The sequence below is a fragment of the Bacillus rossius genome, chromosome 1 (genome assembly GCF_032445375.1).
Source record: "Bacillus rossius redtenbacheri isolate Brsri chromosome 1, Brsri_v3, whole genome shotgun sequence".
In the NCBI taxonomy this organism is placed as follows: Eukaryota; Metazoa; Arthropoda; class Insecta; order Phasmatodea; family Bacillidae; genus Bacillus; species Bacillus rossius.
The window spans coordinates 147,472,136-147,495,629 of record NC_086330.1 but is presented as its reverse complement, the minus strand read 5'-3'; the positions used below and the strand labels follow the sequence as shown (position 1 = coordinate 147,495,629).

General features: G+C 32.6%; 2 protein-coding genes across 4 annotated transcripts in view; one reads left to right on the top strand and one right to left on the bottom strand.

The window, feature by feature from the left end:
- The window catches only part of LOC134546264 (GEL complex subunit OPTI), a 28,818-nt gene extending 17,737 nt beyond the window's left edge, over positions 1-11,081 (bottom strand). Inside the window, exons 1-3 of the mRNA XM_063388966.1 lie at positions 10,713-11,081; positions 4,228-4,331; positions 3,902-4,031 (exon numbers count right to left, since the gene is read on the bottom strand). Of these exons, the coding sequence (XP_063245036.1) occupies positions 3,902-4,031; positions 4,228-4,331; positions 10,713-10,811 (333 nt within the window). The 5' untranslated portion in view covers positions 10,812-11,081. The remainder of the gene's footprint in view (positions 1-3,901; positions 4,032-4,227; positions 4,332-10,712) is intronic.
- Positions 11,018-23,494, top strand: part of LOC134546263 (large ribosomal subunit protein mL52) — a 41,321-nt gene continuing 28,844 nt past the window's right edge. For 2 of the 3 annotated variants that reach the window (XR_010079119.1, XR_010079118.1), the window contains exon 1: positions 11,018-11,205. Coding sequence is in view for 1 of the 3 variants with exons in the window: in XM_063388965.1 (XP_063245035.1) it covers positions 11,166-11,205 (40 nt within the window). In the remaining 2 variants the exon portion in view is untranslated. The remainder of the gene's footprint in view (positions 11,206-23,494) is intronic. The other variant, XM_063388965.1, reaches the window with a different exon arrangement.

Genomic DNA, 23,494 nt, shown 5'->3' with positions numbered 1-23,494 from the left:
TTTTAAATCAATATATAGTTTAATCTGTTAATAAATCCTTCATAAAACATAAATAGAGCAAAAACTTAATTATGTTGTAATATTAGTTTGATGTAATGTATAACAAAAGAAAGATATAATGATCTAGGTCTCAAGTTAAATGCTAGTTTGCCAACCTGTATCTTTTTCATAAAGGGCTAGAGTAAAAATTTTTCTTAAATTAGTTTAAGTGGAAGCGATTAAAATAAATATTTTACCAAAATGTGTTTCAAAACATTAGTAGATCAAGTTTATAGAATTAAATTCTGCTCATAGACTTATACTTGACATCTTGTCCTGACAGTTGAAAGCCATGTCCAGGATCCGCTTAGTTAGGGCTTTGTAAAGGCTTTCATTGTGTTGTGCTGTTCTTGTGGTTAACCAACAATTTTCCCGGTGTTCTTTGCTAACCAGTATTGATATTTTGAATGCAATTGATTTATCATAAAATAGAATTAAGCAGTACCAATTACATTACCAGATAGGTTTGGGGTGCTGTACTTGATGATCTTTCTGCTTTATACTGTCGTGGACATAAGGGGGACCTAAGATATTAAGCTAAATACACACTTTCTTCCACAAGATAATTTGTTGGATTACTTCTGAAGCTCCAAAAAATTAATTTACTCGAACTGTTACTCTGACAATCTGAAAGGATTTGTTTTATTTGTCTTATCATTATTGTTGGCATGACTTTTTCTCACTAAATAAACACTTCAGTTATTTTAAAATCTTTTTGTTGGGGCAATATATTTACATGTCCATTGTGCACCTTAGGTTGCTGAATGTTGCCAAATGGAATCTCGTACAAAATAACCTCTATCTTGACATAATTAAGAACAGCTGACCTATGTTTTGTTGTTAATTGTTTGTTAAAAATTAGTAGGGGCATGCATATGGTACACGTGGTACATGTGGTACATATGGTACATATGGTACATGTCTGTTGCAATACCAATCACAGTAATCTAGTGCGGAAGCAAAATTGTCTTCAGTAGCTCAGTCTTCTCTCGCAGACAGCCGCCAATCACGAGGAAGAAACCGCTGGAGCAGGTAACTTGTAGCTGTCTGATCGGTGTTTCAAATTTTTTGCGTAAAATGCTTGCCCTAATAATGAGTTTAAAAGCTGGTTTTATGCCCTGAGTAAATAATATTTTAGATTTTTGATTTGACATTCGTGTGGTTTTAATACCGGCCAGACATGACCTTTGCAATTGCCCAATAGAGATTTTAAAAAATGTGTGTGTACGAGACCCCGTGCATTTCTAGTTTTCTTGTGGGGTAATGTGAAATGAATTTTCATATTCATAAAGATTTATTTCAAAACTGTAAACTCAATGCTGGAGACTTACTAAATAAATAATTAATGTGCAGGCAGTGTTTGATATGAAGTTTTTATTTTTGGAAACAAGAAAATAGCTTAGGGTAAAAAATTATTCCACACCTTATTTCCAGAAACGATTTAAATCCTTGCATGGAAACAAATAGGGAAAAAAATTCACGCCATTTTAATCTATAAGTCAACGACAAAAACCTTACATTTTTCGTTACTGGAATTTCGTTTATTCTTTACGAAACTGGCGATTCTAGTACAAAAAGATTTTCAGAGTGACTATTTACACGCAGAACAATTACATTCAATTTTGGTCACCCAACGAAGCTTAGAGGTTTTAATGACACACAACATACAATTGATGGTGAACCACATTAAAACAATATATGTTTGGGATATCACACATAATTTTGTTAGAGATTATTTCTGGTGATAGTGAAAGTTCATTCTATCCTCTAGGCTATTGATAAGATTACAAGGTATTCAAACAAGTCTCGGAGGCTATTCTTTGCCTCAGAATTTCACAACAAAAATTATTTTATGGAATTAAAATACAGTTTGCAACAAATGCAAGATGTCTTTTTCAAAATATTATATTTTTTATGTTGGCGCTTATAGCGACTTATACACCATTAAATCTGCCTTTTACCAAAAAAATATCATATTTAATATAAAATTAACATTGGTATTCAAATACGAAAATAAACGTACTTTTTTTAGTTACCTACCTCAAAGAATAAGCATCGCTAGTTTTTACAGCAACTACGCATTATAAGTGTAGTGAGTCATCATAATTTTTGGATTTGCTATTGGTTTTAGGTGTTTTGGCTATAGATTATGGCCCTCAGAATCGGTAAAATAAATGTGTAAACTGTAAAATACTTTAAGAACTAAAAATTTTTGTAACATGTTTCTTTCCTACAAATATATACAAATGTACATAGAATATCCATAACTTATTTGGACTAAAAACAAAAACAATGTAACAAGAGTTATTTTGTCACAACAAAATATTTTCTTAGTATGTCATTCTGTGTATTTTGTGGTGGCTACTTAGCTAAACACTTTTAAAAAACCTTTCTTAGGTACTATCTTCTTTATCTTGTTTTCTATCATTGTGCTAAACGGCGAAACGTACGTTGTACTTGACGTGACTTATGTTCATACATTATGGAGAAATGTGAAAATATAACAAAATTCTAAATGCTACCAACATACTAATTACTACTCTAGTTCACCAATTATAGAAGCAGGCAACTAAAACATTACACCTTTCCAGACGTTAATGCACTGAACTATACTTTAGTGCTTTCATTGCCAACTAAATCGTATGTTTACTATACAATATTACATTATACGCAGTTTTGGGCAGAGATGTTTTCTAGGGTTAATTTTATAAAGTGTTCAGTTAAGCGTAAATGGACGGTATGCCATCACAAAAAAAAAATTACTTCCATGTAACTATTTTTCTTAAAATTTATTTTAAACTAATATTTTTAGCATGTGCATATGATTTATCGATATATATATATATATATATATATATATATATATATATATATATATATATATATATATATATATATCAAAACATATAACAACTTTCAGATGTTCAATTATGAAAAGAAACATTATTTCTGAAATAAATATTATTTGAAAATTCCTGCTGTGCGTCTGTATTCCTACTATAATCCTTTCCAAGAACTATGGTATCTTAATAAAACATTTTAAAATTTTATTTGATCAAAATACAGACTAATTTCTTGAATAGTATTTTGTTAGGTAAAATCAAATCATTATCTTTAAATATCTCACCAAAAGCAATTTATTAAATTAATGCGTCTTTGCTACTATATTTGATTTCTGGGCGATTTGTCCCTAATTTGCATTACTGTATTTGAAATGTTGTGCCTTTCAGAAAAAAAAAATTATATTAGAGAGTAACACCATCTTCTTATTTACGTTTTAACACTCTTCCACAAGTGTTGCGGTTCACACTGAAAGCCAGAGTCTGGCAGGTCTAGCAGCGAAGAGTAAGTTAGGTAGCTGATGTCTTTGAACAACAGGAAAGCAGGAATGAATGACCTCACTTCCAAGAATGTCTCTACCTGCTAACAGACATGAGGAATTTTCCAACAGTCAAGCAAACCCCACGCCGTTAAGTATTTTAATTGATATTTTTCTCATTGTGGAAATGGATGCTTATTTTTAGTATTTTATATCATTAGTATTTTATATCATTTTATATCATCCATCTTTTAATGAGTATCAGAACAGTTTGATTTCAAGAATATGGGAAGACTACAGTAATATAAATACGGTGTTAAGCTGTCACCCTGCATCGTGTGGTGTCGTGCTGTGTTGTGTTGTGTTGTGTTGTGCTGTGTTGTGCTGATTCTGTGTGTACCCAGCCTAAACAAGAGACAGATTATACCTCAAACATTTACTACAATTACCTTTCCCAATTTAGTTGTCTCCAGTTTCTGGACATAACACAACCACAAAAACCCTGCTTAGTTTACTTTAACATTACATCTATTCTTTTCTCACCAGAAAGCCAGCAAACGATGTCATAAAGCCTTCTTTCGTCAACTCCCACGCACCCCCGTACTCCTCTTCATCAACGCTCTGGTAACTGCTGAAGTACAGGTAGATCACACCCGCGTTCACCACCACAAACCTGCGCAGGCAATAAACTGCATGATCTAACTGCTGCCAATAACTAGTCCCAATCAAATCATACTAAACAAAAACATACATGAAGATATTTAACAAAAACCTTACTTTTAAAGGCTTAGGTAATGGGACTTCCATGGTACACATAAATGAAAATAAAATCTGATAAACAAATTTATCATCCATAAAACTGTACTTACAACAGCAAAGCTACAAATCCCTTCAGCGGAATGAGTCCCCACACAAGGCCCATGATGATACCAAGTGCTTGTCGAGACCAGTAAATAACATCCAAAAATTCTTCCTGAAATAAAAAATAGGTAATTTTAAAGCAACTAACCTAATGAAATGCACTAAATTGTTTAAGCCCCATCTAAAATGCAGGTAGGTACTGAATTTGCAGGTTACAACAGTGGTACTTATCTGTTGTATTCCTACCAGAAAAAAAATAAATAAAATGATACTTAGGTAAGCATATCGATATTTCCTCCCATTCTAATTTTATTGATAACATTATAATCCATAGTTCTGAATGTCGAGGTGTTGTTTGATTCTGTATTTCAGTGACAATGAGTGAAATTTTTAATTTTAGAAAATTGCATGGACATATTAAAGATGAAAAATAATATTTTTTTTTTTTCAACGCTATGGGATAATTCCTTCCGAAAATTTCTGCATTAATAACCACAAAATGTGCTTGTCATTTGGAAAAAAAATAAAATGGAGATGCACAATGTAATGTGAACATGTTGCCAGAAAGGAAACTAGCTGAGGGATCTAAATTATCATTGGAGATGAACACTCAAACACTTGAAACATTGTGCGGCTCTGCGAAATGGGGAAACAAAAGTAAAAGAGGGCCAAAAAGTAAATTCCTAACATTTTACTTAGCCAAATTCATGTGGCGAACACAATTACGAGGAAAAACCCCATTTTTTACAGTTTTAAATTACATTACACATTTTGTGATTCAGTAACAAAAAATTTACATTTTTGGATTTGTAAAATTAACCTGTAAGTATATTATAGATTCATAATGATTATAAAATCAGTGAATCAATATTGATGTATCATAATCGATTTGGTCAGTGGTAGGTGGGAAGATAACAGATAAGTACCACAACAGTAGTCATAGGGCCAGTTCAGTGTCTTAGTATGCTAGGCATAAGAAATTTGATAAAATAAGTCTTTAAAAATTATTGTCACAACTAGCTAATCAACACTGAGTAATATATTAGTCAAAACTACATGTACGTACTTACAATTAATTTAGTTTTTATATTTATGTATTAATCAAGTACCATCTTTTCTTCAAGATTAACTCTTTTACATTTCATAATCTTTGCTAGATTATACTTGGATCTTACAAAATGAAAATTTTAAAATTAAAAGTAATTTTTAATGCATTGCAATTACCAATGCTGCAAATATTACAACAAGAACCTACAAATTCATTGTAGAACAGGCTTGATTATGAGTTCCACATTTCATAATCAATTGAACGGACTTAAAAAAACTTGTATTGCTAATTATTTAAAATAAGGTATAAAAAACTGCAGGAAGTTGCATCTCTCCTCAGTAAGCAGATCTTCAGATATACCACTAATATCAGAAGAAAAATACACATCTGAAAAACATGCTTCTGAGGGATTATTAACCAATATGCGCAGTGCCCAACGTGCAATTTTCGGAATTTTGAGAAATGCCTATAAACACCACAATTCCAGAAATGTGTTTTGTATGTAGTTTTGATATTCTAAGTCATAATAGTGTGTTGATTACATAGACATAATAATAGGAGTTGGGTAATTATATAGGGGAACCTGGGGAGCCTTGACCATAAGGGAGGTATGACCCACCATAAAAATTTCAATGTCAGAGACATTTCTGTTCATTGGTGATATTTTTTTTAATTACCTACAGTAATGTTAGCTACCCTGAAGATATTTGGAGGGAAAACTAATTGTTATGGTTGAGCTGTGGTGTTAAGAAGAATACCTCATCTTTTCATGTAAGTTTCAGCAAATGTTTGTAAGGCAATGAAATTTATTTTGTTTCAAGATATTCAAACCTTTAATGATAATAATGTTTATTCATGTATTAGCTCCAATTTGATGTATAACATTTCTTATCATGTCAAAGTTTTAATGGTTTTATTTAACTTTAACAATAAAATGGACACTAAGGGAGGCTTGACCATAGGCAAGTAAGGGAGGTTTGACCATATGGTCAAGCCTCCCCTAAAATATTTAATAATAAATATATTAAACCTTTATATTTTTGAGGTTACGTTTTCCATAAACAAACCAAAATTTTGTTATTTTAGGTTAGGTGGTTTAAAATTACCTCAAATGCACATTATTTAAGGTTACATAGTTATAATGATCCAAATTATAAATTATTTTAGTTTGCATGGTTATAAAACTTCTATTTGTTTAATGTGTTAAGAATTGGTGTAAATTATCTCTTAAAGAAAATTTTACAAAATTTATCCCTTTGTATATACAAAGTGAAGTTGGTTATTTTACATACATATTATATATATATATATATTTTTACATATTTCAGAATGCCTTTCTTTTGGAAACCTAAGGAAGGGAGAGTTCGGAAGAAACATTCATCTGAAAAAAATGCGTTCAGCAGTCCTGTGTGTGGTTCAGGAAAGCTCTAGTGTTCGATCAGCAGCAAAGAAATTCAATTTGGATCGTAAGACTTTAGATCATTATGTAAAAAAGTACAATCTCAGTGAAAACAAAGATACTGTTAGTATGGAACCTAAGTACAACACAGGTCAAGTTTTTTCCAATGAAATGGAAAACTTGCTACATAAATACTTAATTTTGTCTGCCAAGTTACACTACGGACTAACAACGAAAACCGCTAGAGAGTTTGTTTTTGTATTTGGCCATGCCAATAAAGTTAAAATGCCTGATAACTGGTACAAAACCAAAATGGCTACCTACGACTGGCTACGAGGATTCATGCACAGACACAAGAACTTATCGCTTAGAAGACCTGAAGCAACAAGCCTGAGCCGTTCTACGGCATTTAATAAAACTAATGTGACAGAATTTTTTAAAAATTTGCAAGAAGTATTACTTAAATATAAATTGGGCCCTCAATCAATATTCAATGTTGATAAGAGGGGAATTAGCACTGTCCATAAACCTGGCAAAATTATTACAGAGAAAGGAGAAAAACAAGTTTCCAAAGTAACGTCTGGTGAACGGGGAACACTTGTCACAGTATGTTGTGCAGTTTCAGCAATCGGAGCCACAATCCCACCGTTCTTTGTTTTTTCACGGATGCGAGTAACTGAGGCAATGACGCATGGTGCGCCTTCCTGTTCAACTGCGATTGGCCATCCTAGTGGGTGGATGACTGGTGAAAATTTTGAAAAATTTGGGACCACTTTATTAAATTCAGTAAATGTTCAATTGAGAACCCAGTTTTAGTAATACTGGACAATCACGATTGCCACATAACACCAACTGGCATCCAAAAATGTAAAGATCATGGTATAACGTTACTTACACTTCCGCCGTATACTAGTCATAAATTACAGCTACTCGACCGATCTGTTTTCGGTCCTTTTAAAAATTATTACAACCAGGCTGCAGACAACTTTATGGTAAACCACCCAGCACAACCAATGAAAATTCAAGACTTTCCTGCTCTTATTGGACAGTCATTTCATAAAGCATTTAATGCTGAGAACATTATTAAAGGCTTTTTAAGTACTGGAATTTATCCATATAATGCCGACATATTTGAAGATTCAGACTTCCTAGGTGCCAATGTGACTGACAGGCCTCACCCTCACTTATCTGATAGCAATTCTGGTACTCACACTACAGATGTGTCATGCCAGATTTCTTCCCCACAAGGCTCTCTCACTGAAGTTATTAGTCCACAAGATTTACGTCCATTTCCAAAGGCTGGTCCAAGAAAGACTGCAAGAGGTGGACGAAGGCCTGGTTGTTCGAAAATTTTAACTTTTACCCCGGTCAAAAGACAAATTGAAGATACATTTGCAATGCGGCAAGAAAAAAAAGAAGAAAACTGAACAGGCTCGAGAGAAGAAATTGCAAGAAAAAATTATAAGGCTGGTACCAAATTAATTATTGACTGACAGTGAAGAAGAGGCATTTATGTCTGATAATAGTGGTGATGAGCAACAATGTCATGGATTTAAATATGGTGATTTTGTGTTGGTTAGATTTAGTTCAAAAAGTATAACTCATTATGTTGGCAGAGTAGTTTCAGAAGTGGGTAGCTCAATTAATGAGTTTGATATAAACTTTTTGCTGCGTAAGTAGTCAAGTCATTATTTTGTATATCCACAATTAGAGGACAGATGTGTAGTACAAGAAGAAGACATTGTGGCAAAATTACCATTACCTATTTCAAGTGGTGGTTTTGATTTTTCATACATTATTAATTTAAGGTAGACCTTGTTATGTGTGGGTATTTAAAATATATTTAATGCTACAAATAGTAAATTACTTATGTTTGGTTTAATGTCGATTTTTCGTATACATTGTTCTACCTTGTATGTATATAATGTAAACTTAAATGCCTTGGACATTTGTTGGATGAAAAAAAATTCATGTATAGTATTTTAGATATAATTATATTATTAATACCAACTTGATATAAATATACACAAGCATTCACCATAAACATACACTGCAGTCATTATTTCTGACATTAATTATAATTTTTTTCCCACCTGTGTCAGACCTCCCTTACAGTGGGTCAAGCCTCCCTTATGGTGGGTCAAACCTCCCACACATAGGGAAGCTTGACCCATGATGCACTAAGTAAAACAATATTAAAAATAAATTGTTTTTAAATTGTTTATGGAAATAACAAGATATTATTTTGGTTTCATGTGAACTAAGTTACAGAACTGTTGTATTTAAAATTTTTTAGTTAACACTGAAAAAATATTAAATTTTTTTTTCTAAAAACATGGTCAAGGCTCCCCAGGTTCCCCTACTGAAATGGCATCAATCTAAAAAAACTGTTAACGCCTAAGTAATATGGATTTATTGATAACCTAACATTTTGTTTTAAGATTATGTATTATCGGAACAGATATAATTTTTGAATTATTACCTGTATTACAAGTTTTATGCTTAAGAAGCATCTTTTCGAAGTTTATGAAATGCACCAAGGCGAAGTGGTGTTTCATGCATTCCCAGCAATTATGCCAACTGTTTGAAAATACTTATTTACGGCAATAATACACACATGTAAAAAGTTGTTTTTGTTTATTCAATGTCTCATATAATTAAGAATTATGATGTGATGTAATTGTGTTTAAGATGATTAAAGTATTGCATGATTAATTTAATAATTGTATAGGTACCTATATAAAATGTTATTTGTAAGTAAATTATAGTTTGAATAGCAAAATAAGGGTTAATTTAGAATCCAAAAGCTGTCGAATACTGTATGAAATTGTTTCATTTCTGGTTTTGAACGCTATTTGAAATGACAAATACAACAATATTTTCTTAAACGATCAACACTGTATTGTGATCGGTCATTTGAATGGATTCCGCTTGAGCGAGGGTATGAGACGAGCTGCGGATTGGTCGTGTGCAGGATATTCCCTAGCAGTGCGACATAGGTGAGTAATATTAGTTAGTATCTGGTACTATTGGTAATTATGTCATCTTTTTGCTAGGTTTGGGTTTAGGCATGTGTAAGTGATTGTTCGAAAGAACTTCACATCTATTTTACCATTTATAAGTTTGACTGTACAGTAATGCAGTCACTGCCACACATGAGTCTATACTTTGCTTACAAACAGCTTGCCTCAATAGATACTGATAAGAACCTGTCACGAAATGACATATCAAGTGATGAATTGCATAGACCATCTGTGATGATGAAGGAGCTAGGGCGGGGCATACTACAAAGGAGAAAGAAAGTAGAAAGACTGGTGAAACTATTTAAGGAGGGGTGGGAAGTTGGGGAAAGCTAGGAGATAGGTTGAACAGAGGGGAATATAGAGGGATGACGGATCATTAGTAGAAGATCCAAAGGGAGTGGAGATGAATGGAAAGAGAGAAGCATGTATTCCTGGTGAGGACAGGGTGGGAGTGGAATGGACTTGGAGGAAAGGTGATGGCTGTGAAAGGAGGGAAGGACTTCAGGAAATGGGAGAATAAATGAGGGATGGGGGTGGGGTGACTCCTTGCCTCCAGGCAGAAGCCCAATTGCAAGTGTATGCAATCAAAGTAAAAACGTACAAGATACTTGCTACAATTTTCAAAACAATATTTGTCTAATTTAAAATGTTTACCCCACAACTGCAGCCAGTATATTTATTAACCAAAAGGTTCCTGTCATTATTGAGGCCAGCTATTTGCAAGCACATAAGGACTCATGCAAAGTGGCGATCACGTTACTGCAGACGAACACTAAAAATATTGAATTACAAGTGAAGTTCTTGAAATATCTGAATGCTACTCCACAGAAAGATCAGAAATAAAACGAACAACTCAACTAATCCATTTTCTTGTGTTTACCTTTCAATTTTAAAGTGGTGTCCCTACAGTAAACAGTTACTAGGAGTTTGATTTTACCCCATTTTTATGACACCTGTTCTACGACTATGCAAATAGACACTACTACTCAAAGTTAATAATGAACAAGATCGTTCTATACTCACTTTGTCTGGCCATTCTGAATTTGATTTTAATGCTCGTGACCATACAGTTTCAGTGGTAATTATATGGTCACCTTTATCGACAGCCTTTTTTGATGACATAGTAAAAATTTCCCAAAAAAGATTATTAACTTGTAAATATATGATTAGAGGTTAGCTTTACATTATACACAAAAGTAATACAAATCATAGATACATAATAGAGTAGTTAAATTCCAAACATTATTTTCACAAAAGAATTAGAGGGGGGATAAAATGAAGCTATTAGCAACACAAGAGTGCAGGATAACACTACGTGCAAAAATTCAAAGAGAACAGTTCAAGTCGAACACAAATACACTGGCTCAGTTTTAAATTAAAATCGTTGGCAACGATCCGTTGCGTACATCGTTTTAGGAAAATAGCTCTTTTACCATGGCGTATGGAATTTCAATTTGGAATTAAAACATTAAAAAAATGGCGGGTGGTACAGTTTGGACTCACGTAAAGTTCTGGGGTAAGATACACAAGGTTCCTTTTAAGATACACACGTAATTTTATGTTAATTTTTGTTTTTTGAATTTTTTTAGAGTTTTGTTATTTATATTTAGCATACAAAGGGTAGGTGTTCCTTATTGCGTATCTATTTGTATTTTAATATTTTATTTTAAAGGAATTGGATTTCAAAGCTGAATAATTACCAAAATATATTTCATTTTGAATATATTTAAAAAACTTTGAGGAACATTGTTCCTGGTAGCAATCTTGTGTACATATCCAATTGTAATTTAACGTAAAAATTTGGAATTACTTAAGTCAGTTGAATATATTCTTGATGCTAAACTGTACTAAAAGAAAAATATAGGTATTTAATTATTTAATATATGAACTATTATATTTTGATATAAACTGGATACGCAATAAGGAGCAATTAGGTTCGTTCTACAATGACACGGAAACGAAGATAGATTTCCCTTATTTCCAGTATCACAAAATAGAATTAACTAGGTTGGCCTATTTTCGATTTCACAATACCAAAATTTTAATGACGAAAATTCTTAATCTATTCTTCTTTTTAATACTTTCTACCTATAATTTACTAATTTATTCAAATGGAATACATAGCCAACCAACCCTTTCACTGTTTTTATCACTTTAAAGATTGCACAACTAGTGTACAGTAAAAGGAGCCATTTTTACATTACCTACCTATTAAGTAACTTGTATGATTCACCTACCCAAAGCAACTATTTCACCTAATATTGCCAAAAAACACAACACACCTCTCACCTAACACACACAATGAAATTAACATAAAACTACGAAGTATATAAAAACCATAAACAACACTTTCTTAGCATTATGCCAATAATTATTTTCTGTCAATATTTCTCTTGTAAATATTTAATTTAAACCAAAAACAAATTGCCATTCCTCCTTTTAATTTATTTGATTTCATGAAACACGAACTTTCACTTCCCTTGTCACTACTACAATCACAACCACACATTCTCTCTTTACACTGTACCATTAGGTAAATATGTAGTTGGGTGGTATTTGCTGAAAAAAATGTTAAAAATCCGAAAATACTTTTATTCTATGCTCTTTAACTTCCTCTTTTCATTAAAAGCGGCGGAGGTAAGAAATTCCCAATACTTTAGGAGATATCAAATTTTTAAATTTCATCATATGTAGTTCAGCGGTATTTGCGAAAAAAATGTTAAAAATCCGAAAATACTTTTATTCTATGCTCTTCAACTTCCTCTTTTCATTAAAAGCGGCGGAGATAGAAATTCCAAATACTTTAGGAGATATCAAATTTTTAAATTTCATCACAATACCAGTGCATTCATGTGGCATTGTCCATTGTTTCTTGTTAACGAGTATCTATTTTTTTATTGGCTAATGATGTCACATGATTGTTCGTGATAGGCCAGAATTCAAATGAACCAATACGTGATTATTTAGTTCATTTATTGTTTAAAACAGTGTTTAATTACCGCCTCAAACTTAGGTGAGTTTTTATCGTTTCTAATTTTAAAGTCTTATTTGTTATTCGGATATTGTTGCGCAAGTAATAAGTAACAAAAAAAATTTACGTGAGTTGTTACTGTTCATCCTTTGTCCCGGTTTGTTAGGTCAGGTCAGTTACATTATAAATACTTTAAAACTAAAGAACCATTGAAATTAATTCACATTATTTTTAATGTACGCTTAGTTTCAACGTATTTATAATGTAACTGACCTGACCTAATCAACCATTTTCATTAATTAGGCATTCACAAACACTTGGCAATAAAAAAAATTGCGCTGGTGGAATGATTACACAGGTCTTGTATAGCAAAATAAGAACGGCGATATCTCCTAAAGTATTTGGAATTTCTTATCTCCGCCGCTTTTAATGAAAAGAGGACGTTGAAGAGCATATAATAAAGGTATTTTCGGATTTTTAACATTTTTTTCGCAAATACCGCCAAACTACATATGATGAAATTAAAAAATTCGATATCTCCTAAAGTATTTGGAATTTCTTACCTCCGCCGCTTTTAATGAAAAGAGGAAGTTGAAGAGCATCTAATAAAGGTATTTTCGGATTTTTAACATTTTTTTTTCGCATATACTGCTCAACTACATATTTATCTACCATTAAGTATATTGATACAGTATAAATAAACTACTACATTCATTACCCCACGTATCCAACAAATTTCTTATTACTTACTTAATTCTCATTGCATACTTATTCAATTTATAATGATATTCAATTCAACTTATTAATTCACTCTTCCTCGTATAAACGTCTGCTACTATCACTCTAAAACTTACAATATTAATAGTCATTTTTACCACTGTGCTATTTTGTCTTTCACTATTGCCAATACCTACTAGATAATATATTTTCCTTCATTCTACAATTCAATTCATTATCATTGGCCAACTTCCATGATGACATTGTTTTCCCCTATTTTTTTTTTACACGTTATAGGCTTCCTCACTTGGCCGGTATCGCAATCTAGAATTGAGCTAAGGTTATTACAAAGTATTAATTTAATTAAATATATGTGTGTGTGTGTGTGTGTGTATGTATGTATGTGTGTGTGTATATGTATATGTGTGTGTGTGTATATATATATATATATATATATATATATATATATATATATATATATATATATATATATATATATGCGCGCGCTTCGAGATCATAGCATGAGCAGAATTTACTTATATAATTAAATAAACCCTAAAGTAATAACAGAACACATTATATTCTTCTACTGATAGCAATTTTTAGCCTATTTATAACATAAACTTGGCTACCACCACCGCAAAATACCCCGCTTCTCTTGGACGCATGAAGCAGCGTAAACGGAAGAGCTCAGGGTAAAGTTCTCGTTTTGCTGCTTTTCTGTAAATAAAAAGAAATCTGAAAATAAATACATTTTTAAATACTAAAGACGTTCCTCTATTTTCCCTGTAAACGGTGTTTCTTACTTCCTACTGGTTTCTGAGAAATTACAGTTTGTAGGTAACATTAAATTTAGCCCATGCAGTGAAGCGGCCATCGCTATGTTGTGCTTTAAGTAGTTGCATTGCAGATCCTGTGGTTTTCCATACATAAGAACATGTAAAATTATGATTTGGATATTGTAACACAATCTATCCCAGCTTCCCAATATGAATTTATAAACACCTTTTTCAGGGAAAATCAAGTACTTTTATTCTTGATATTTGAGGGGGGGGGGGGGGGGGGGGAGTATTGGAGATTATCTGAAATCTAAGGGTGAAATTCATAATTTGACAAGCAAGCATACTATTTCATTTAGTAGTGCTTATTATATAAGCCTTACTTAGATGTGTGATAAATTTATAATGTTGAAACTAGTAATACTTGTAAACAAATTGGTTGACGAAGCACTACTTATATAGCCTGTTTCATATTTTATGAAGTAACGATATAAGCAGCTGTACTACTGTTAATCATCCATGTACTTAAGGTTATTCATTGTAGGATGAAAAATCTGTTGGAAGGTGATAACCCAATAAAGTATGATATGATGTACCTATGAAGTGTGTGCTAATCCAACTGAAGCTTGCTACTTTGGAGATTGCAAAAATTATCCTGGGTTTGAAGAAGTTAAGGGAAGGATTGAAGAAACATTTGACCTAAACCTTATTGAAAACATTACATACAAACAATAGATATGAGTGGAAAAAAGAACATCTCTCAAGACATTAGTCAAACCTACCGAAGAATTAATCAGTGTATTTTTGGAAAAACTTCCGAAACTACAACCCTTATTTTTTGCTAGTCAACGCTCCCGTTATTTTACCCATCTGAAACAATCTCTGAAATAAGGTGAATATATTGTAATCTGCAATTTTGCTGAGAACTTTTAATCTTTTTTCCATGATGCAGCCCAAGGTTTCCATTGTATCAATACACACAAGCTACTGTTCACCCCTACACAATCTATTTTCAAGATCCAACAACAAAGAAATTGATGCAAATATTTCTTTTCATATTTTGGACTGCCTCACACATGACACAATTGTGGAGCACTTTTTCCAAAAATACCTCATTTATTTTATGCTGTTTATTTTACCACAAAACCAAGTCTGATACAGCACTCCGGTGATGGTGCTGCCTCTCAGTATAAACACTGGCTCAATTTTCTCAACCTCTGTTATCATGAATCAGACTTTGGAATCAAAGCAGAGTGACATTTTTGGTGACTAGACAGAACTACAACCACTTTTCCTGCACTGCCTTTGTACTCCCTCCACTATCAGTTATGCTTGCCGTTAGTATACCCTACTGAAACATCTCTTATTAACTATGGTGAACACTCTCCAATTCACTGCTTAAGTAAGAATAAACATTAAAATAAATTTCTGATGCCTTTTTCAGTTCTTTTTACGATGTATGAGGTGTTCAGAATGCTATTTGAGGTTGGTTGACAGCAAGAAGTCCAAGACCCTTGAGAGTAAGCGGGGACACCCTGTCATGAGAAGTGTTTGCAAAGACAATAGGAGTGAGAAAAGAAAAAGAAAGCATTGAGCCATCCAGAGGGCTCAGACAAACTAAGGTATTAGGCGTTCGTAACGTTGTGGTAGAGACGTGGTGTTATCAATGCAAAATAAACACGTGTTTTTCGGATCACTTATTTTAAACATCGCACCTAATTTACGCTATAGATTTGTTGATTTGGAAATCTTACTGATTGCACTCCTAACAAGTTGGCAGGTATGAAAGTAAAAAAAAAAAGCATGTTGTTACCTATTTTTCTTCACAAATAACCAAGAAATTTTAACTAAATCACATTTTAAATTAATTAAAATTATTTAGGTACTATACTAAATGACACACAAAAAAAACTAGGCTATCTTTAAATGTATTGTATTCACTTTTTTTGCACTATAAAATATTGTCTTTGGTTATGTACGTGCTCTTCCTGAAAAGATTTATTTACAACACTAATGCTAACTGTGCCATAACAATTGCTGCAAATTAACAGATCAGTAATTTACGAATTGAAACAACTGTATAATAAATTAAAAGTGTTCAGAAACAGTAGTTAATAAGTTATTTATTTCCTACCATTTTAGGTACTTTGTGTTAGGTACACATGATACAATAAATTATGATATTATTTAAATACCTATTTAATTAATCATTCTTCAACTGTATAACAAAATCTATTTTCATTATCATGTAGATAACACAGGGAAACAAAATTTTTGTTGCATTGGTAGAAACCATTGTTTTTTACTTTGGGAGTGCTGATTTCATATCTGAAGTTAGTTTTTCTCTGTAAGCTACGGTTTTTTTACAAACAGGTTTTAACAATTTTTTCACATAATTTAAAATGTTCAAAATATTTAACTTTTATTTAAACCTGCAAATGTTTGCTATTATCTTAGAACACCATCATAGTGATTTATTTTGTACATTTGCACACAAAAAACACGCAATTGCACACAGTTTTTTACAAACAGTTTTTGAAATTTTTTATATAATGTAAAATGTTCAAATATTTTATCTTTCATTTAAACCTATAAATGTTTGTTATTATCTTGGAACACCATAATAGTAATTTATTTGGTACATTGGTTGGTATTAGTTAATTTTGATGTGTATGTTAATTTGTCTTTATGTTTAATGCTCAGTTGGTGGTACTGATTTGTGTATTACCATTGAATATATATAACTTATAGAAGTCGCGAGGGGATAGGATTTATTATTCCAATTTTCGGATCCAAAACTGTGGTAGTTGTTAGCTCCGCCGCTAGACAGCTCTTCTTTCCACAAGAGGGTACTCGTAGTTACCAGCTTCCACGCCAGAGCGCTGTAGCGTCACTTTTTTCAAGGTCGTGCGCGTAATTCTCTGTCTCACTCTATCGAGAGGCGGTGCCTTTTGAGGAAATCCGAGCGCTTAGATACGAGCGGGCGCAACTGAATTGGAGGAGTACGGCCACCGAAAAAAAAAGTGCGGTTAAAAGATGCCAACATCAAAAATTAAGTTTTAATTATAAGAAAACTACAGAAATTTCTTAAACGTAATAACGTAAAAAAAAAATACTGACATTCGTAGTTCAGAATTTATAAAATGTTGTGTTAACGGAGTGGCGCATTGAGTAAAATGGCAAAACATAATTTGGAATAATTCTTGACAACGTTGAATGATTTTGGTAGCTATGAAACAACTATGGCTGCGATGACTGTTCAAACGCGTGCACGTGTTGTTATTAGTAACTGAAACTAATGGTATGATGTCATACTTTGTGGCTATGCAGTTTATAAATTTTTTAACATAAGATGAAGCATTTTTACATAATGTTTTGGTTGTTTCGTAATTCAAAATAAATAATCTTAAACGTTATATGGTGAATATTCCCAGTAACGAATGACCACAAAAAAAATCAATTTTGCCAACATAGATCTGAAAAGTTAACGATTTACTATGTTAAGTTGCTTATAAATAACGCACATTTCCCGGATCTCCAAAGAAAATAAGAGTTTGTGTTATAGCATTGAGTTGCCACTCTTTATATTCCTTGCTTTGAGGTTAGATACACAAGTTATGCTCGTAAAAACGATGCGCAAGTATTTTGAATACAAATATATTTTATTTTAATAACCGAAAGGTAAATATTATTTCCATGAAATATAATACAATTCTTTAAACACAGACAACATATAAGAGCTATTTTTTGTTTATTATTTCATCTGGCGTGATAAATATTACATATATTTTAAAAACAGTTTGTGGATTTTTAATATAAAATAAATATTTATTTATGACATCAATTTAAGTTGTTCAAAAAATTCACTTTAGTATGAATTCAACCAAATTCATGTTATTCAGGGCAGAAAATTAGAAACTACCAAAAAAGATTATCTACGTTGCTGTTTTGTGTAAATCTGTGCACGGACTTAGTAAGTGATATATTTATAATTCCTAATTTTAGCAACCCATTTTAACACAAGATAAAAAGGATTTTATACTAAAAATTATTATGTTAAACCATTAATTAAAAGGAAACATGTATGAATAATCTATTTAAATTTGCATTTGAACAGTGAATATTATTTTGCAATAATAAATATATTTTATCATCGTATAATACGGATGAAAAGTTTGTATTTCCATCTAATCAGAAGTATTATGACACAGTTAATTAAATTGCTTTACAAGTTTTTATTCACGTGAAAATCATTAAAAATTGGTTGGGAAGTTATATAAATATACAAAAACAAATCATTATACATACAATTTTATTATCTTAGTGGATTTAAATTAATGGTGTCCCAGTGACTACTGCGAATAAAAAAGTCTTGCGAAAGGTTTCCTCGTAATTGAAATTCGTCAAAAAATATCTATCTCTCATTTTTGGTGACATTTCTGACAAGTGGTACGATGAAATTTGAGACTGACAAATGAATGTTGTGAAGCAATAAACAAAATATCACATTCGTGAACTACAAAAGTATAGTTGTTTTTATTTTATAGTAAAAGTGTATCTAATAACCCGTGGCTTTGCTCACGTAATTTCCGGGTATTGCTGATATTCTACCATTTTAAGTAAAGTATGTATTAAATTCCAAAGATTATTGAAGTATTATACACAAAGAACTGTCAAGTAAAGAACATATTTAATAAATAAAAATATTTTTACGACTTATTTTTAATTGGTTTAGCGTAAGCCTATTTTAACTTTTATTTAAAATTAAGAACCTACTTATTTTCTATCTCCCGGTTTAGTGACTTTGAGAATATATTTTTCCTTGATGAAATCTTAACTCTTTTCCATCTGACGAAGAAGCCAATTAAAAAATAAACTAAGACTCGCGCACTTATTGTATGTTAAGACTGCCATCGTTTTAAATTACTGTAATTTTTTTAGTTATAGTCATGCTTAGGATAATAACATAATATGCCTTATTACGCATACATTTCAGTATTCATGAAACCAATGCATTTTTTTTGAAATGTAGAGCAGTTACCAAATTTCTTATCTCGCATATTGATTTTTTTGGTATGGCTAGTATTACTTAAACTAAATTTTTGAATTTTCAATGATGTACTCTTTTCCCCTTTCTATGTGATTTAGAAAATATAGCAATATACGTAAACCAATTAAACCAAAATCATCCTGAATTTTTATTACCGAAAAAAGTTTAATATGCGTATTTTAATATTATATATATATATATATATATATATATATATATATATATATATATATAGCCAATTCTGATTTAGTGGGTTCCATATTTTTTTTATTTTAAAAAATAATATCTACCCCTTTTACTACTTAATAGATAACATTGAATAAGAGAAGGTTGTTTAAGGTATGTTGATTTTCCTTGCCAATATCTAAAAGTAAATTTGTACAAACGCGAAATATAGTTTAAATAAGTATTTTACTTTTAAAATAAAACCATATTTTGAACGGAACACTGACTATTGGCCCAATACAAAGTTTTAATAGCTAATTTTCACTTCACTCGGGTACAGAATCCCATCATTCAGTGATTTCCGTGGCTAGCTTCTTTTGGGATTTCATCATTCTCAAACGACGGTAAGGGAAGCTCCTCTTCAAGGTCGCCTAACGATGCTGATAAGACCTGCCGGGTAATTTGAATCGTGGGTCTGGGATTTACGCAAGTGGGGAGGGGAAGGGGGGTGAAGAATGATGTCACGACTGGGCTGGTTAACCTAGTTCTGCCAAATACCGCCAGGGGCGTATACGGCCGATACACAGCGATGAAAGCGATCGCAGCGGCGGAGCTTGGAACTACAACAATTCTTCTGAGAAACCGGACAGAACATTTAACCTGGGCTCGCGACTTCTATACATTATATATATTCAATGGTATTACCTTGGAAGAAGTGATGTTGCAATAAACGCAGTCTTGGTGAAAGTTACATGTCGTCTGCATGTCTGTTATGTGCTCTGACTTTTCCATAACATTACACACAAAAACATGTGATCGCATACTGTTTTTTACAAACAGTTTTTAAAACTTTTTTACATAATGTAAAATGTTCAAAATTTTTATGTTTCTTTTAAACCTACAAATGTTTATTATCTTGGAACACCATCATAGTGATTTATTTTTACTTTTACACACAAAAACATGCAATCACATAAACACATGCATACAGTTTTGGAATGAAAAAACATAAATGCTCTTATTTTAAGCATAAATATCGCATAAAGCACTGTCAGGTTCTAATCAGGCAAGAATTTGCACTTGTAGCTCTTGCGTTTGTGAATTTGCTTGGGTCAATCTTGTTTCATATTCCAGCAGTACTAGTAGTCAGCCATCATATTCCTGTCCATCGCCCTTGGTACCGCTCTTCCATCGTCTTCAGGTCTTGATGGAAACGTTCTCCCTGCTCATGGCTAACAGCCCCGAGGTTTTCAGGGAATTGATTCAGGTGACTATTCAGGAAGTGTATCTTAATGTTAATGTTGCATCCAAGATCTAGAAATGCAATTAACATCCTTTGAACCAAAACTTCATAGTTTTCTGCTTTTTTGTTACCAAGGAATTTTTCATAACTTCTACAAAATACACCCATGCTGCTCTCTCCTTTTCATCCATCTTCATGGCGAATTCCTCGTAATGCACAAAGGCCCTAATTTGAGGTCCATCAAACACACCTGCTTTTATTTTCTCGAATGACAGACCAAGGAAAGCAGAAAAATTGTGTTTGAAACAATAACTTTCAGTATGCAATGCCTTTACGAATTGCTTCATCAACCCAAGCTTGATGTGAAGCAGGGGAAGACGATTCTGTCTTGGCTAACAATAGGTTCATTTACAATATTTGGCATACCTACTTCCAGAGTTTTACGTAGGGGCCACTCATTTTGTTTCCAGTGTTTCTCTCGAGCACGGCTATCCCACATGCAAAGGTAGTAAGGATATTTTGTGAACCCTTTCTGTTGTCCAAGGAGGAAGTTTACCATTTTAAGATCCACACAAATGATACATTTATGGTCATGGTAATTAAGTAAGCTGATCATTCATTTAACATCATTGTATTCTTCTCGCAAATGAACTGAATGACCAATTGGAACTGCTCCATAAATATTCCCATTGTGCAATAGAATACATTTCAGACTGCGTTTAGAGCTATCAAGAAAAAGGTGCCATTGTTGAACTATAAGAGGTAAAACCTAACAGACTAAGACCTTTGATATCATGGCAGTACACAAAGTGCCTGTCTTCAGAAAAGAATTTGACAAAAATTTGTTCCCGCTTTCTGAAATAAGAAACTTTAGCTGAGCGTTGAAGTAGATACTTCTTTTGCAGCCTGGAAGCTAATAACTCAGCTGCTTTCTTAGAGAGGTCCAGACCACACACTAAGTTATTCAATTCAGATTGACTAAACTGCTGGGGGGGTTAATGACTGTCTGGAGTCAGAAGATCAATTTCGCTCTCTTCGTCCTCAAAAGAAACAAAACCATTGAAAACTGGAACCGTGAGAGTGTGGGACAGGTCGTATTGCTGACGGAATACTGGGATATAAAATACCATGCCTGTTTTTCTTGCCGACACCCTTAGTATTGGTCAGGCAAAAATAGCAATCGCTGATGTCTTTCGGTTCTCGCCAAACCATGGGAACACCAAAAGACATGCCTTTTCGTTTGCCTTTCGTCCAGTCACGAAGCGTTTCTTCACAGTTAGAACACACAATATGCGGAGCCCATTTCTTGTCTTGATCGCCTAGTGGAACCTCAAAATATGTTGCGTACACATGTCTGACAAATGATGAAATATTGCGTCTTTGACGTTTAAGTGTGTAACAGAAGGCATTAGGACTATTTAAACATTTATGCCGACTTGAGGAGGCCATTATCCTGTCTGAAAAGAACATCATAGTGATAGAGGCCTATATTAATATTTAACAAAATAAAATTATTAATTTTTCATTACTTTAAATTTCAATACAATTATAATTATAATAATATTTGTAAACCATTAATTACCTTGATTTATGTTAAATGTACGAGTAGTAGTCCTCTAACGTGAAGGTAAGATCATAAATCTGCAAAAAAAAGACAATTGTATTCCATGAAATCTATAGCATGCACAAGAAAACTGATTTCATATTTGGATTCAGCAGTAGTACCTAAATACATTGAATCAGTTGAAAAATCTAATGCAACAGACAACAAAAAAAGATTTGTTCCTCTGTGTAATTTTCGTTATATCAAAATTAGAAATTTCTCTGTGGTTTGGAATTCAATTGTGGAATTGGATCAACACTTTTTGGATGTATACAAATTAAAGTAATAAAATTTTTTTTAAATTCATTTTTTTTAAATTTATCAGTTTTCATCTACAGTGTATTCTGAAGTAATTGGGCAAACATTAAATGGGTGGCAATGAATGTCAAATAAGGAATTTTTGTTAAGGAACATTAGTCCGGGAACGAAACCCTGCAAAGCATAGTTGTGAATATTAGCGTACAAATTTCAGTTTTGCTGGCGTCCAGACATTACTTCACTGGTCGGTATGACGTGTGATCGCAACAATTTGATGTTTAATTGCTCTGCAAGATGCAGGTGACGAGTTGGATGCAGTTTTTTAGAGTAAGCCATATATTTTAGTAACCAGCTGTCTGGTAGACATCACACTTTTTGGAATAAAACTCCCATTTTTAAGCAGTCGCTGGTTAAGACATATGAAAGTATTCCTATTCTGAGCCTGCCTGCTGGGAAATCATCGTTGGTAGATGCACACTGAAATATATTTCACACCCCCATACACCATGTGCATATTGGCCATAACTGCGAATTTTAAATCTGTTGTGCTATTACTGTCTGTCAAACTTTAATTGCATCACTTAAATCACTGTCAGCAATGTGCTAATCGCCCTAAGCCAGAAGTGTAAACGTATCACAACCAACCAACCACTGTGCTGAACACCAGACTGCTGTTTGCTAGTGCATTTGACTAACTCTGAAAATCTGCGCTGTCACCTGCTTGCCACGGAGCATTTGATCATCGCTACGCATCCTCTCAGCCAGTCGAGTGATGCCTTGATGCACTCAAAATTATAATTTGCACACTTATCGTTGCAACTGTAACTTAGTAGGTTTGTATTTTTAAACATAAGTTATTTAATTAAAATTACTTTTTTTTTATCATTTTCACATTAGACTACCTCAATGTTGGCTAATAAGTAATACTGGTTTCAGCAACTGTGGATTGAAAATAGTACTTTTGTACGATTACAAGCAATGATTGTTTCAATAAATGCTCTTATAACAACTATGAATTC